Source organism: Pipistrellus kuhlii, unplaced genomic scaffold (genome assembly GCF_014108245.1).
Source record: "Pipistrellus kuhlii isolate mPipKuh1 unplaced genomic scaffold, mPipKuh1.p scaffold_m20_p_11, whole genome shotgun sequence".
In the NCBI taxonomy this organism is placed as follows: domain Eukaryota; kingdom Metazoa; phylum Chordata; class Mammalia; order Chiroptera; family Vespertilionidae; genus Pipistrellus; species Pipistrellus kuhlii.
The window spans coordinates 22668844-22685989 of NW_023425416.1; the positions used below are offsets into that span (position 1 = coordinate 22668844).

At 53.0% G+C, this 17146-nt stretch overlaps 1 protein-coding gene across 4 annotated transcripts in view; it reads right to left on the reverse strand.

The window, feature by feature from the left end:
- Positions 1 to 7332, reverse strand: part of FGD5 (FYVE, RhoGEF and PH domain containing 5) — a 112761-nt gene extending 105429 nt beyond the window's left edge. Inside the window, exon 1 of one of the 4 annotated variants that reach the window (XM_036431204.2) lies at positions 7130 to 7332. In XM_036431204.2, coding sequence (XP_036287097.1) covers positions 7130 to 7142 — 13 coding nt within the window. In that variant the 5' untranslated portion in view covers positions 7143 to 7332. Of the gene's footprint in view, positions 1 to 2831; positions 3057 to 3313; positions 3445 to 7129 lie in introns of those variants that run through there. The other 3 variants (XM_045579211.1, XM_036431203.2, XM_045579210.1) reach the window with 3 other exon arrangements.
- Positions 7333 to 17146: the final 9814 nt, after the last annotated feature.

A 17146-nucleotide genomic window follows, 5' to 3' on the forward strand; every position in this document is an offset into this window, starting at 1 on the left:
GACCTGGACAAGTGTAGCGTCAAGGGAGTAGTCACCGACTCCCAAGTTCAGCATCTCTCCTGCCACAAGCCAGCCCACACCTCCATGCCTCTTGCTGAACCTCTGAGCTCCTGGGCATACTTCAGTCAAAGTGAGGAAGGCAGATTTCCAGGAACACAAGCCCATCAAAATCCATCAAGTCAAAAGCACTGCCTGACTCCCCACTGCCCATGGATTAGGATGTGTAAGTCTCGCTTCAGCCCAGTCTCACCTCCCAGTTCCATCCCCACTAAGCCCAGTCTCACCTCCCAGTTCCATCCCCACTAAGCCCTGTCTCACCTCCCAGTTCCATCCCCACTAAGCCCTGTCTCACCTCCCAGTTCCATCCCCACTAAGCCCAGTCTCACCTCCCAGTTCCATCCCCACTAAGGCGTGGGTTTGAAGCAGAGCAGCTTCAGAATGCCAGGTTTGCTTGTGACAGAAAGAAGGTGGAGCAGAGAGCCTGGAGGTCATACCCATTCTGCAGATGAGGGGATTCTCTTCTCCTCCCCAACACGTGACTCCCAGGTCACATGGGAGCATCTAACTCCACTTGAAGCATCTAACTCCATTCGAATCTAACCCAGGGCTATCTGACAGAAATGTAATGTAAGCCACATTTACATTCACGCATATAATTTTTTATTCTCTTATAGCCACATTAAAAAGTAAAAAAGAAACAGGTGAATTAATTTTTGCAATTTTCATATACTGAGTTTTTTTTAACTCAATATATCAAAAATATTATTTTGAATACCATCATGTATTCAGTGAATCATGTTTGGATCAACATGTAATCAATATACAAAATTTATTAATGAGATAACTGACATTCTTTCTTGAACTAAGCCTATTTTACACATACATCATATCACAACTCAGACCAGCCACAATTCAAGTGATCAGTTGCCACATGAGGCCAGTGGCTATGGCCTTGGTCAGCACAGCTCTGACTTGAGACATCTCCATGGGACTGTCCTATTGTCACCTCAATTTCAAGGTATCAGACTGGCAGGACTATGTTAAATCCAGCGGAGGCCCCAGAGGAAAAAAAAAGGCCTGGAGTCATAATAATACAGGGTTATAAAGCCCATGCATTCTGTCCCTAAAAGGGTTTCATTTCAGAGCCTCTTTGCTTATACTTGCACATGCATCTAATGAACTTGGTTATCTGGCTTCCCAATGCACAGGTAGTTAGAAGGTGTATGGGAGGAAGTTAGAGCGGGAACACTGCAGACTGTGAGAGAGAAAAGAGGCACAGCTGTCAACGGACCCCGTGCTAACGTCCCCATAACATCAACCTCTTAAGCCATATCTATAATACATTCGTTTGCATCAATGCCCAGGCTTTCCACTGTCATCCAGAAAACCCAGAGTCTTCAAGATGTACTATGTGATTTCCCAACTCCTTGTTAACGTAAGCAATCAAGTATACCCTCCTTTAGAAAAAAATATATGTCCACATTAGGAAAAACAGTAACCACCACCCAAATTTGGAGCTTAAACAGCTAAGTTCAATGTTACAGAGTAAGCCTGTGGAGCCTGGCTGGTCTCGTTTCAAAATTTGGCTTTGCCACTTATAAGCTGTGAAATTGAGCCTCAATTCCCTCATCTGCAGAATGGGTACAACAGTAGCACCTACACTGAAAGGGTTGCTGTGAAGATTAAAAGACACATATTAAAAGTGCTCAGTAGAGGCATTCACACAGGGGCATTCAATAAACAGTAGCTACTATTGTTCTAATGAAGTCAGTCTTTGCCTGTCCCATAACTTCCCCTGGAATAAGTCTTGCTCTATACTGCTGTAGAGTGTTATGTAATATTAGCTCCACACGCTCAACATCAAGTGTTAGGCACTGGTGTGAAATTATTCTTTGGGGGCAGGGACTCTCATTTCTCATCCTTAACAGGTGGTATTTCACATGAGCGCCATGAGACCTGACAGAGGGACAGAAAGGCCTTGAAAAATGACCAAAACCGAAGCTGCTTCACCCCCCCACCCCCACCCCATCCTTCATCCAATCAAGCTATTGATCTGTGGGTGCCGTCTCCTCAGGAAAGGTTATAGTGGGCATCTGAGGCGTGATCCTGCAAGAAAATGCCTTCCCCATCTAGCCCCTAGGAATGACAAGGATGTAGTGTCCATGCCCTGCTTCTAGCTCTGAGATCAAAGAATGCCAGAACCGGAAAGGCCTTGTCTGATCCCTCACTGAAAGATGAGGAAACTGAGGCACAGAGAGGGCAGGTGACTGACGTAGAGCTACTAGGCAAATCTGGAGCAGGGCTCAGACAGAATGTGGGTTTCCTGCTGCGGTCTCTTGAATCTCTGCCTTGACCCTCTGCCACAGAGCATTTCTTCTACAAGGCTCCCAGCTTCTAGTGAGGTAGAGAAAAGAAAAGAAAAGAAAAAAAAAAAAGCAGGGAAATTGAGGCTAAAGAGATCAGGAACAACTAGCCAGGTAAAAAATTTACATAAGCCCGAGTCCAGAGCTCAGAAATACTAACTGGCCACAGGGTGAATGACTTTCAGTTGCTCCCATCCAATTTCCTTGAATCCAATCCCATCTAGAATCTTTGAACACATCAATAAACAAAACAAAAACCCTGTCTTTGATGGACCTGATCTTCTAATGGTGGGATATAAGCAAATAAAATGAGTATCTTACGTGTTTTATGTTAGATGACCATAAAATCTGTGGGAAAAGATTAGGAGTTGAGGGTTTTTACAGTTTTAAGTAGAGTGACTAGGATAGATCTCACTGAGAAGACATTACAGAAAAGACTTGAAAGAAGTAAGGGAAGCCAGGACTCACCGGACATGCTCAAAAAGGCCAGAGTCACTGGAGGAGAGTGAGCAAGAGAAAGAGAGAAGCAGGAGATGAGGTCAGAGGGGCCTGGGAAGGAGGGTGTGGATTATGCAGGGCCTTGAGAAGAAGGACACGCTCACTCTTGCTAATATACTGAACTAAATGGAAGTGGTGAGGATGGACGCAGGGAGACCCATGAAGAAGTTCTTGCAATAATCCAGGCAAGAGGTGACGGAGCAGGTTAGTGGCAGTGAAAGTGGTCCAAAAGAGTCAGATTCCAAATAAGAACGTATCACTGGCAGGACATGCTGACAATCTGGATACTGTGTGTAAGAGAAACAGAGAAGTCAAGGACACCACCAAGGTTTTGAAGTCAGAGCAACTGGGAAAATGAAATTGCTTCCAACTGAGCCGGATAAGCCTGCATGTGCTGGGGGTGGGGGTGGGGGGAGCAGAATTTCAGTTTGCACATGTTAGATCAGAGCTACCTTTCACACACCACAGTGGGGCCCTGGGTATTCCAGGCTGGGTCCTGGGAGAAGTCTGGCTGGAGGATTCCATCAGAGATGGAAGTCAAGGCATGAACCCAGTGAGGTCACCAGGTGAAGAAGCATGGACTGAGAGAAGAGCGAGACCAAGGAGGGAGAGAGAAGGAGTCAGCCAAGGAGACAGACAGGGGAGGAAGCGAAAAAATGAAGGGGGTGTGAGGGCTTCCAGCTTTGCTCCCTCTCTGCCTCCCTCCCAAAAGGGAACCAGAGTCCCTGCCCTCAGTACAAAGTTATCTGGGTCTCAGATGCCCTCTGCCTGGGGAAGGCTCAGGGAAGAGGTGGCACCAGGGTGCATGGTGAAGAACAGGGAAGATTTTACAATTGAAAAGGAGATTAAGTATCCCAGAGTGTGAAGAGGCCCAGAGGCAGTAAGATGCAAAGACCTTTGGGAGTATGGTAAAAAGCCCAGTTTGGCTGAGCTTGGACATGGTGGGGGCAGGAGAATTACAGGATAAATCAGAGCTGGGGGTCCCTCCTCTGGTTACATCTCACTTTCTGACGGCCCAGAACACAGCATGGAGGGAGCTGGTGGTCCTCTGCTGTCTCCGGAATCCTCCTGGCTACTGTCTGAACCCCCTGGTCTTGTATTACAGGGTCTGGGAGTTACGACCTCCCCAGCCGGAGTCAATGCCCAAGGACCTCCTGGCAATTCGCTAGACCTGAGGATGACGCGAATACCCTTCAAGCCAAGATGCCAAGAGTTAACTGGGAGTAGGAGAACCTCAGTGACAGGAGGAAGAGATTTTTAACAGCGACGGGTGATAGAAATCATCCCCAGCCAGCTCTCGGTACCAGTTTATATTTTCTTTCTTTATTTTAATTAAATATCTGTCACTCACACATTCATGCTTACTGCTCCCTTGTCAGCAACACAGAGGTTCAATTAGAAGGTGTACTGGAAGGAGTGCTGGACTGGGAGTCGAGCGCTCTGATCTCCCGCTCCTGGCTCTGCCCTTAATGGGAGGTGTGACCTTGGGCAGGCCCTTCTCCTCCTCCCTGAGCCTCAGTTTTCCCAGCTACGAAGTGAGGTGGCCTGCACCAGTCAGTAAGTGCCTTCTGCTCTGGCTGACTGCAGACTATTAAACTCATGGCTCTTCTTATGACGTCCCCTGACATCCGCGTCTTTAGTCCCTGAGCCTGTTTCAATTGCATTGCACTATACTCCCCCTGGAACTCTCATAACCATATGTTCCAAGAGTAATTATCTTCCAATTTCACCTTCCAATTGCATCTTAATTTAACTTTCATTCCTGGGTGCCTGCCGGAATGTCCACGCCAAGCCTGATGATTTCTAATTAAGGCGCTATTACGCCAGTCCAGTGATCCACAACTGGGCTCATGTGGGGAAACAGCATGGGACAGAGGTGGATGGGCTTGGGCCCCAGGCTCAGAGAGGGCTGGACTTCAGTCCCAGCTCTGCCGCACAGCAGCTGTGTGATCTTGGCCACATCACTTTGCTTCTCTGAGCCTCAGTTTCTTTCTTGGTAACATGAAAGAAATACCCCCTTTTTTCTCTTAAGGCTTTTGAGAAGTTCAAGGGAAATAACAGACATAAGATGACTAATAAAGTCAACTGGCAAACATTTCCTGTGTACCTACTATGTTAGGCACTAGATAAAAAAAAGAAAAAAGCAGACTCTCAAGCTGGACAGTCTGTGTTTCAATCCTATCTTGGTCTCACATTAAGTCAGTCACCATGTAATCCCTGCAGCTCAGTTTTCCTAACTATGCAATGAAAGATAGCAATAGTGCTCAGCGCATCAGGTCAATATGGAAACCACACTCATACAAGGAAAACACTTAAAACAGTACCTGATTCACAGTAAGTACCCAATAAATATTAGGTAGTGAAAATTAGTCACTTATAATGTGACGGATGCCACAGGCACCTTACAGGCTTTACTTTTTTGAAACACGAGGACTCAATGACAAACATCTTTTTATCCCAGTTTTTCAGATGAAGTAACCTGCTCAGGGTCACATAACTAAGGCTATGCCGGTCCTGAGAGTCAGTCCCCGGGAATCTATGAACCACTGTGGTGCACCGCACACAGAAATCATTCTGTGAGGTTTCTATTGTTGCCGTCACACAGTGGCAACTGCTAAGAATTACTGGGACCACACAGGCCTCTTGGTTTGTTTGGGCTCACTCCATCCCCCCAGATTCTCAGAGAAGGGAGAGCTCGTCCAGGCCTCATGCAGGGAAACATGGGAAAACTGGAACGGCTCTCACCATTGTTTTAAAGCGGGTTTTATTAGGAGTGTAGGGGAAAGCCAGCCTAGCTCTGTCCAGGCTGCACCTGGCAGGAGGCGACCTTCTTCCTCCAAGGAGTGGCTGGCTGGGCACGGGGACCCTTCTCCAACCTTTCCCAGTCCCACAAAGTGGTACACCTGCTCCTGCCTCCCCTCACCATCCTGTGACCCACACTCTGTCCAGGCGTTCATATGGTCAGCAACAACAGGACCTGGACACTGGGAGGCGGCTGGGGCACTCCCAACTCTGCAACTGGGTCCTTTTTCAGGTCAGTCCCGCCAATGTCTCCTGTCTGCATCTCACTGCTAAGACAATGACTTTTTTTTTTTTTTTCATTTTCAAGATTTTAAAAGAAAACACACACACACACACACACACACACCACCACCACCTCCACCACCACCGCCACCACCACCGCCACCACCAGCAGCAGCAGCAGCAGCAGGATATATGGTTCTAAGACAGCCAAAATGGTGGCTTCCTGTTTCTTTAGGGATGTCTGTTTTGGAGTATGGCTCCAGGCACGGATGTTGGCTTGGGGAGAGGGCTGCCTTTTGCTTAAATCTGAGCGAGAAAGATTGACCATCGCTCCTTGGCGGGAGGATGAAGCAAGTTCGCTGGGGCTGTTCCCTCGCAAACTCTCCTCTTTGGGGGAACTTTCTGCCTTCCTTGTGGACAAGAGTCCCGGGATCTAGCTTCCAGGCACCGCCCATCTCTGAGTCTCAGTCGCTGAATCTGTTAAATGGCATCCCTCTGGGGAGATCACCAATATCTACCGTCCAATGCTCTCTGGATCGCACGGAATCCCCATCCCCGACCTGGAGAGGCGGATTCCCGGGGCAGAGGCCCGAGGGGAGGGAGGGGACTCAGCCAGGACCGGGAGCGTTTGGTCCCCTGGGGGAGGCACAAAGGCCAGCCCGGGCGCTGCCCGGGAGGGGGGTGCTATGGGGGAAAGGGGAGATGATTTAGGGCTTTTTAATCCTATCCGGAGAGTAAGCTCCAAGTCTGGGTCTGGAGGGAGCGAAGGGAGCAGGAATTGCCTGAAGGGTGCGCCGCCAAGGGATGCCGGACCCGGGGTCAGGGAGAGCGTGGCCGGATCCCCCGGGCCGGGAGGAGCCCCTGAGGAGCCAGCGGGGCACGGGATCAGGGTGTAGGGGGGCAACCAAGTTGCGTCTGCGAAGGGGGCATCTTTCTCCCTCATTCGGGGGGGCGCCGCGGGAGTGGGGTGAGGGCGGACGCGGCCAGGGGAGGCCTCGCCGAGACGGAGGGGGCGGCCCTGAGGCAGGGTGACTGGGACCGGGGCCCCAGAGGACCCCCAGCCTCCCGGGCGAGGGGACCCCGGACACGCCCATGTCTCCAGGAGAGGACGACGGTCGGTCGGGGCGATTCTGGGCCGTCGTCCGGGCGCCCCACGGCGGGGCTACGACTTGGGACGCCTGGCCCGGACCCCTCATCGCGCGCGCGGACCTCGGGGGCCGGAGAGGTGGCGCGGAGCCTCCTACCTGCTCTGTTCATCTTCCGGCGCGAGGAGCGCGGCCGTCCGTCCGCCCGCCCGTCCGTCCGTGGAGCGCGAGTCCGCGCGCCGCTTCACTCCATGGCCTCGCAGCGGGTCCCGCAGCCCGCGGCGCCCGGCCCGCCCCCGGCGCTCGCCGGACTCCCTGAGGGGCGCGGGGCCAGCGGGCCGGGCAGGGGCGCGAGAGCCGGGCGCGCGAGCGAGGCGGCAGCCCGGACAGCACTGGCGTCGCGTTCAGTCGCACTCCGCCCGGCGCGGGCGGTGGGGGCGCGGGGCGGGGCCGCGGGCCGGGCGGGGAGGGGGCGCTCGCGCCGCGGGGGGTGGGGGGGGGGTCGGTGGCCGGCGTGGCGTCCGCTCCAGGCTCCGGGCTCCGGGCTCCCCGCTCCCCGCTCAGGGCTCCCCGCTCCGGGCTCCCCGCTCCCCGCTCAGGGCTCCCCGCTCCGGGCTCCCCGCTCCCCGCTCAGGGCTCCCCGCTCCGCGCCGGGCGCTGCGCTCTGGCCCCCGCGCCGCCGCCGCGCCGCCGCCCTCGCCTAGACGTTTCCTCCCGCTCGGAGAGGAAGACTTTTCCCCTCTGCTCAGTCAGGGATCGAGCGAGTGGAGGGCGCGGCGGCCCCGCGCGCATTTAAAGGGGCCGTGGCCGGGGAGCCGCGCGAGGTCCGAGGGATTAGCATCGGGGTGCGGGGAGGGGAGCTGGCGAGGTGCTCTTCTGAGGACTTCCTCCTCGTCCTTCTGCCAGGTGGACAGTCCGTCTTTATTTTTATTTATGTTTATGGACATTGATTCCGTCCTGCGCCAGACGCTGTGCTGAGTGCCCAGCCAGACAGCCCCCAATTTTATTTTATTTTTAAATCTCATGGAGCTTAGATGGGAGACAAGAAAAATGAATATCATTTCAGAAAGCGATAAGTGCCTTGAGGGAGATAAAACCAGAGTGATGGGGCAGACCATTGGCTCTCAAAAATGCTGCGAACCAGCACAGGACTTTTTTTTAAAATTTTTTAATTGATTAAAGTATTACATGTGTCTATATCTCCCCATTGCCCCCTCCCTATCCCACTCCCATACATGGCCTCACCCCCCCCCCAGTCTTGTGTCCATTGGTTATGCTTATATAAATGCAAATTCCTTGCACCCACCCCAGACTCACTGAATTAGAAATCCCATATTTAACAAACCCCTAAGTTTTTTTCTGATGCAAGCTGAAATTTGAGAATCACTGGAGTACAGGATGGGTAATCAAGGAAGGCCTCCCTGAGGAGGTGATGTTTGAAAGGGAGACCTGGTGGATGAGGATCCTGTTTGTGTTCACGCACCGCACCGTGTGGCCGGCATCTCCCAGGGACAATACCAAGCCTTCACCTTGAGCTAGGGTCTGATTGTCCGTGCAAACATAGGGAGATAGTTCTGCTTCCTCCGACAAGTGCTCTCCGGGATGGGGAGAGGGACGCACAGGAGCTTGTGAGAATTCTGAAATGGCTCCTAAGTGGAGGGGCTTCAGCAAAGGAAAGGCCTTTTGGAGAGAGGGAATCGTTTAGGCAAAGATTTAGAGGTGTGGAAAGGCATGGCCTGTTCCAGGAGCCAGAGGTGGTTGACCTGGGGAATAGAGGGTGGTAGTGTCCCCATGTGACGTCCAGAAGGGCCATTGCTTCTGTTAGGTGGTCCCAGATAACCAGATGTTTCCACTGCATACGAATCACCTCTTAGCTCTCAACATTGGTGTCACTCAGGAAGCTTGTAAGAAATACAGAATCTCAGCCCCCGCCCCAGACCGACTGAACCAGAATCTGCATTTTAACTTTAGATCTTCAGATGATCTGTACACACATCAGAATTGGAGACACAGTGCCCTGATAACCCACCCCATTTCTTTTTTGACCACGTGTGCTGCGCAAGCACACAGAAATAGAGGAAATCCCAGATGCCCCACTTCTCACTGAGGTGAGACCGTGACCCCTGACCTCTGTCTCATCAACACGTTATTGCACATGTGTCAAACACAAGGCCCACGGGCCAAATCCGTCCTGCCAGGCCTTGCAATGTGGCCCGCACCGCGCTGTCATCACTGCACTCCGCTGTGTTTCCATCACAATGACAGTCTATGACTGTTCAGTAAACCATTTGGCCCGCGATTTAGGCTGGATTTTAGATTTTGGCCCCTTCTCTGATTGAGTTCGACACCCCTACGTTATTGGAAAGCTGGTAGGTTTCTGGATACCTGAGGGCCTGCACCCAGCAGAACTCCTGGTATGTATTAGGTGTGCACTAAAATATATGGCATGCATGAAGGTCGGGTTTGAATTGTCACATGTACCAATTGATGCCCAGCACACAGAAGGTGTTTAATGCACACAATGAAGACAGGATACATGAATTTCAATTAGGTGATGCAGAAAGGCTCCTCCCCTTTTCCTCAAACCCCACCTCCCCATCAATCACTCTAATGTAAGAACCTCCCCTTTATGCCATCTTGGCCAATAGGAGAGGCTCCACTTTCACTCCAACTCCATGGTAACAATGGTAGAGATGGTGATGATGGTGGAGGTGATGGTGATGGAAGTGATAGTGGATGTGGGAGACATGATGTTATAGTGGAAAGAGGTTGAGGTGGTGAGGTGACAGAAGCTGTGAAAATCATGGTGAAATGCACAGATGATGTGTTGTAGAACTGTATACCTGAAACCTATATAATTTTATTAACCAGTGTCCCCAATAAATTCAGGGTTTTTTTTTTTGTTTTTGTTTTGTTTTTAAAGAAAGACATGGTGAAAATGAAAGATGTGATGTAGTTGGTGGTGGAAGAGGTAGTAGAATTGACAGATGTGACGGAGATGGGCATGAAGAGATAATGGAGGTGGCAGACTTGTCCAAGGTGATGAAGGCGGCGGAGATAATGTGGTTGAGGCAGGTCATGAAAGTGGGAGGTGGTAGAACTGAAGAAGTGGAGAAGGTAGGGGTATAGTTGATGCAAAAAGAAAACATGTCTTAAAATTTGAACCTGTTTCTGGAATGAGCAGTAAAACCTAAATAGCCTAGGATCCCAGGGCAGGAGCAGAAAAGGGAGGCTCAGCTCAGACTTTAGATCTATGACCAATATCACCCTTTGCTGTGGGGCCTGCGCGCGGGAGGAGGGGGGGCAGGAAGAGACCCCCACGCCTTGTTAAGCCCTTTCCACAACTGTTGAATTTGGGATTTGAGGCTAAGCAAAGTCGACCTGAAAAGATCACCGTTGGGGAGAAGCACCGGTCTGAACTTGTTGCGCTGAAGCCTCATGTTGGGGTGGAGCGATGAGCTCTGAAGCTGAACCACTCATTCCGTTGTTTGCTTTTTCCAACAAGAGAAAATGGGGGCAGATGATCATAAGGCTCTGCAAACGGCTGGTGCGAAGGCTGGTGCTTGGACTTGCTCGGTCCTTATGGGACTGAGCCGTAAACTCTCACTGAGCTCAGGGGGTGGCTGTAAATACCCAAAAAGGACATGACCGTGTATCTGGGGGAAGTGGGTATCATTTCTCCTGTTTTATGCCTTCCACACATGTGTATTCTTCTCAAGAATCCTCTAAAGAAATTATTACCAGAATACCCCATTTCACACAAGGGAAAACTGAGGTCCAAACAGGGGGAAATGACTTGCCTCTACAGCCCAACCAGGATGCACACCCCATCATCTGAGAACATGGTCTGGGTTCCTAACTACCAAAAAAGCCTGCTTAGGTTGGGACTAAACCTAGGTCTGTCTGTCCCCAAGGACTGTGCTATTCATGTATACCACGTTTGTCCAAGAACACAGTGGCAGAATTAAGACCACAGTCCTAGGCAGTTAACCTTCTTTCCTCTCTCCCTCCCTCCTTCCCCCCTCCCTCCTTCCTTCCTTCCTTTCTTCCTTCCTTCCTTCCTTCCTTCCTTCCTTCCTTCCTTCCCTCCTTCCTTCCCTCCTTCCTTCCCTCCTTCCTTCCTTCCTTCCACAAAAGCACACTGTGTGCCTACTCTGTGCCAATCACTGGGTCAGGTCCTCGGTAAACAGGCCACCTTCACTCTGGCCTTCTCGAGCTCCCAGGCCAGCTGAGAAAGCAGGACACTCAATGGCACATTACCCGTAAGTTTGATGAGACCACTAATAGGGGAAACACAGACTCCTCTTAGATGCCTTTAGACCCCCTAGTGTGAGGCTGACCGGTTCCCTGAGGCCTCTGAAATCAGTTACCCCTCCCTGGACCCTTTCAGACACCCAGGCTCCTCCCCACGGAAGCCCCCACCTCACACCTCTCCCTCACACACACACATAACTCAGCATAAAAAAGCCGGGATCCTCCACGTAAGCAAACATCTCCTGTCTTATTATCCTTAGACCATTGGAGCCAATTACTGCCCTGCACGCAGCATAGGGAACCTCAGATCAAAACTGCTGAAATCCGGCTCCCGGTGCCCACCTGCCCGCAGCCTCTGCAAAGTGCATCGCCAGCAGCGCAGCCGGATGGGGCCGTGTGTGCGCCAGAAAGGGAGCACCCAGGCTCTGTAAGCTCATGTGAGCGAACGCCGAACGCCGCCCGCATGCCCAAACCTCCCAGCAGGCAGTAGAAGGTGGTGGTCGGGAGCCACACTGACCGAGAGCAAGTCCCAGCCTCGGTTTCCCCATCGGTACATCAAATAGTATTTGCTGGGTGCTTATCCTGTGCACTCAGCGTTTTGCGTATGTTATTCGCTTATGTAATCCTCTCAGCAAACCTATGCAGTAGCCAAGGTTATTGCCCCCACGTTTCTGAAGAGGCTACGGTGGCGCAGAGAGGCGGAAGCGGCCGGCCAGGGAGACACTGCTAATAAATGGTGGGGATCCTATCCTGGCTCCGGAGACGGCTTTCTTCTTCACTTCAGCACACGGTCCCATCAACTGGACACGGAAACAGTGTCTGTTCACTGAATGAAATAACTCATACAGCAGGGGAGAATGAGAATAATCATTATTTAAATGTCAACTACTTAGTTGGTGTTCAATAAATGTTTACAAAATGCTCCGGGAACTATGGCGCACAACCCCACCATCAGAGCAGGGTGGAGAGGGACCGGGAAGGGCATTAATGAGCACCTGCTGTATACTGGAATGGGTGAGAGGGGGCACCATGGGAGGCTTGTGAGAGCTTGGGGAGAGGGACTGGGCTCTGCTTCCCGGCCCGACCCAGAGGAGGTGGCACTGAGGTTTTGTTTCCCTGCTGAGGAGAGGGCTCTTCCGAAAAGCTGGACCCAATTGCATCCCACTCCATAGCTGGGTCCCCCCTGGGCTTCCTGTTTCCCACAAGGAGCAGGTATATCTTCTGTCTCCAGGGATAAAATGCATGTTATTAAAAAAAAAAAAAAATGACCCTGGTCCTGCAGCCTCTTCGGCCGTTGACCCCTAGGTCCCCGCAGCCTCGGACTGGCTCACCCCGCAATGCCACCGGCTGCTGCAGCATCAGCTCCCAGGGCGTATCTTCCCCTGGAAAGTCACTGAATTGCCTTCCTGGCTCCAGAGGTGGGCAAATCGGAGCCAGACACCTGCTGGGTGGACGCGTCTTCAAAAGGCCACCCCTCCCTTCCTGGGCCCCGCAGGTCGGTGGAGGGAACCTCAGTTAAGTTCTGCTCGGGCATCTCCCACCCCCGTCTGCACACACGGGGGCCGGGCATGAGGAGCCGGGGTTTGGGGACCCCTAGCTCCGACAGCTGCTGGCTCCGTGGCCTCGGGCAAGACATGCCATCTCTCTGCACCTCCATGTTCTCCTCTGTGAATGGGAATTGTGAGACCTTTCTCTAGGCCAGTGGTCGGCAAACTCATTAGTCAACAGAGCCAAATATCAACAGGACAACGATTGAAATGTCTTTTGAGAGCCAGATTTCTTAAACAACTTCTTCTAAAGCCACTTCTTCAAAATAGACTCGCCTCAGGCCGTGATATTTTGTGGAAGAGCCACACTCAAGGGGCCAAAGAGCTGCATGTGGCCTGAGAGCCGCAGTTTGCCAACCAGGACTCTGGGGTTGTGGTAAGGATTAAAGGAATGTTCCCCTCTCTCTCTTCGCTCTCCTGACCTTGAAGAGTTCACCGTCTGAGAGAAGGGCTTGGGGTCAGCTAGCAGTGGTACCATGGAGCCGGGGGTGAGAGCAGGGGACTGACGTGAACGGAAGGGCTCCAGGAGAGGAGGTGGCACTGGCTGGATTTAAAAGGTGGAGGAGGAGGAGGAGGGTCGCCCCTCCAGGTAGGGAAACATCCTGGGCAAGTGCCTGTGGGAATGGAAGAGGAAGGCAGGGCTGGGCTAGGGGTGAAACACCGTGGTCAATGCTGGGAGAGGTGTGAGGCCGAAGAGCTTGGACTTCACCCTGCAGGTGAGGAGAGCCACAGAGTGCCTCTCGGGGAGGGAGTGACACGGGGAGACCTGTGTGGTGGAGGAGTTGGAGGGACAAGCCTGGAGGCAATGGCTCAAGGAGGCTGGGGCAGGGACCCCAAAGAGCGGTTAAGCCCGAGTTCAGGAATGTTCTTACCCATAGCTGTGGGGGCTCAAATACACGCTGGGAAGGCTTCCGGGAGGAGGAAGGCTTGCTCTGCGTCCTGAAGGAATTATACAAGCAGAGGGGAATAGGAAAGGGCCTGCAAGACGGGGTGGGGGTGGGAACTGGGGGCAGGGTGGGGTGCAGACAGGCCACAGGGGCCGGTAGGGGCCCCAAAGGCCTTTGTCCAGCAGGCCTGCGGCTCCTGGAGGAAGGGCTGAGTTCTGGGGGAGGGGAGTCTGGGGTGAGGCAGGACCAGCTTGGCGTTTTTATCACCACTGGGTGGGATCCAAGGTCTGTGGAGGAAGTGACCACCCTCTTCCGGCCAGTCATTTTTTTTTTTTTCCTCCTGTTGGCCCGTTTGGCTTTTTCCCGAGGCTGCATTTCCACAACGGCCCCTCCCGGCTGGCTGGGTGTGGGCATGGCTCCACCGCACACCCAGCAACAGGGGCGGCCGGCCCAGGGCTTCCTGGCCCTCTGTGGGCAGGCTGATTGGAGGAAAACAGCCCTCAAGCCTTCTTCAAAACAGGAAACTGCTCTCCCTGCTTCCTGAAGGACAGGAACTGTCCCCATGACAACCGTGGGACAAAGAGGCCACATTAACCCTTCTGGGGGCTGCCCTGGAGAAGAACCCTTTTCCACCAGCCTCTTGTGGGTGTGGGGCAGTACAGATGACAAAGGGGGTACTTGTCAGTGATATCCTCCAAGTCTCACCACCTTTTGAAGAAGAAGGCAGGGCTGGGATTTTGTACCCATTTCGTGGATGACAAAATTGATGTACACTCCGAGGGTGAGGGCCTGGCCAGCCGCATAGCAAGTCAAATGCAGCAAGGCACAAGGGTGGGGTCAGAAGTCAGGCTGTGTCCGTTGACATCTTGACTCACTGCAAGCTGTGTCCCTTAGGCAAGTGGCTTAACCTGCCAGCCTCAGTTTCTCTACCTGGGAAAATGGGACCATCAAGAGCACTGGCTGCATAAGGCTGTGGCGAGCATCTACTGAAGCCGTTCACTCATCCAACACGTATTCACTTATGCAGACTGTTCACACACAGACGCGTGCGCGCGCGCAACTGTGACAGCAACACTAGCAAACACCTCCTGCCCCACGGGACAAGTGTTGTAGTTGGGGGAGACAGGCAGTGAACTAGCCCACAAATCAGTGTGAGCAGGCAGAGCTGTGAGCCATAGGTGTGAGCGGAGTGTGGAGAGGTGTCTTCGGCTTGGTGGCCAAAGAGAGGCAGGGACTCTGGGGGAATGAGCGGAGCCTGTCGTGGGAGGACTGGAGGACAGCGGTCAGGCAGAGGGGCCTGCAGGGGGAAGGGAGGGAGGGCTGGGCCCGTGCTGGGCACAGATGAGGAGAAGCAGAGAAGGCAGAAGAGTCTGGTCTTCAGAGCCTTGGGAGTACATGCTCAGAGCAAGCCCGATGGAGGGACACGTTCTGATTTGCGTTTTTAGGTTTGCAGCCCTGGGATGCAGCTCAGAGTGACAGGGACTTGGAACTCCAAAGGGCGTCTACTCTGGGGGACCTTTTGCTGTGACCCTGGAGAAACCTGAGTCACAGGGAGAGGCAGTCATTTGTGCTGTTTTGGGGGGTGGGGCAGGGCAGGGACCCTTTGGCCCGCACTATTCAGGCACCCAACCTTTTCCTTGACAGCCTACCAGGCCACGCCCCTCCCTCTCTTCGTGCCCAAGGGCTGCTGGGAGGAAGCCATGGACGCAGCTCCCAGCATTGTAGTACATGTAGCAGCTGCTCAGAATAACTTCTGCTCTCCTCACTATGGGCTCCGAGACTCCCCACTCCTCCATCTATCTCATCAGGCCCCCTCTCCACCTCATCTCCCACCACTCCCCCTTTCTCTTCGTTCCAGCCACACCGGCCTTCCTCGCCCTCCCTGGCCCTGCTGCAGGGGCTCTGCACCTGCTATTTCCGCACTCTGGCAAACGCCTTCTCAAACGTTCTCCTGCCTGGGCCAGCTTCCCCCATCAGTCAGGTCTCACGTGACATCTTTTCACAGAGGTGTGTGTCCCCCCTCGACCTGGGCTGAGTACCAAACTCCCAATGTCCCCGCAGTCTGAAGGGACCAGGAGTCTCCCTGGCAGGGTGCAGCTCTCCTGAGGAGCTGGCTGGAGAGGAGGGGAGCAGGATTATGGAGGAACTGACGTTTATGCACCATGAACAAGCCAAGGTTGCCTCCGTGTGTTACAATCACCAGAAACTGCACTGGGGGGCGAGTGTGCCCAGAGGAATGTATCGTCATCCCCATTTCTCAGATGAGGAAACAGAGGCTCAGAGGAGCAAAGTCTTGTGCCCAAGACCACTCAGCCGGGAAGTGGCAGAGGAGAGGGAGGATTCAAGACGGACTTCTAGGAGCCTGTGCCTTTCTCCTTTCCTCCCACCAGCCGAAAGGGACCCTGGGCAAGACAATGACAAACGACTTTCTGAAAAGTCTCCTCCCGGTGTTTTGTCAGGGCCACGCTACCAGCCACAAGGCTGGGTTGACTACGGAACTTGGACGACCTCATCTGGAGAATCTTCTGGGCTGGTTACTACACCAAGTCCAAAGCCTCATCCCAGACCCAGTGAGTTAAGGTTGCCTGGGGTTGAGATTCTTCACTTGAGGAAACATGGAGTTAAGACTTCGGTGGCCCCATTAAAAGGCCAGTGGAGGTTGGCATAGGAGAAGCACAGGGGCCCTCTTTAGCCAAAGACCCAGAAGGTCTAGCTGGGTCATCAGACAAGAAAGAACCTGACCATTAACCCAAGCAGCCCTAACTGGTTTGACTCAGTGGGTAGAACGTTGGTCTGCGACTGAAAGTTCCCAGGTTCGATTCCGGTCAAGGCCATGTACCTTGGGTGCAGGCACATCCCCAGTGGGGGTGTGCAGGAGGCAGCTGCTGGATGTTTCTCTCTCATCTATGTTTCTATTATAACTCTCTATCCCTCTCCCTTCCTCTTTGTAAAAAAATTAATAAAATGAATTTAAAAAATAATAATAATCCAAGAAGGTGTGTAGAAATGTCCGAAGGGTGGAGGCTTGTCCAAACCCTCCTTTGCCCGTTGGGGAGCCGGGCAGTCCTGGGAAGGCCCAGCCAAGCAGTTCATTCTGAGGTTCTACCTCTGATGCCACCTGCACTTGAGTTCCCCCAGGGAGCGAGAGCTCACACCCTCCACGGCCACCCTTCCCCCCTGGGAGAGCTTTGCAGAACGGGGTGTCAATGTCACCTTCCCCGTGCACAAGGCTGGACTCCTGTCTTATTTTCCTCAGGGAGCTCCAGAGCGGAGACTGCGTTTCTTGGCTGGCCCCGAGACAGAGGGTCAGGGAGATAGCGGCTCTGGGAAGATGGTATTAATTAGCTTAATAAGCGCGTGTGCACCCTGTGGTGGTGGGACCCGAGAGCTGATGTGACCCCTGTCACAGACACCATAAATTACTGGGGTGGACCTCCTCCCGCCTGAAACCCAGGCACTTAGAGAAATGAGTCTGGCCCAGTCTGGAA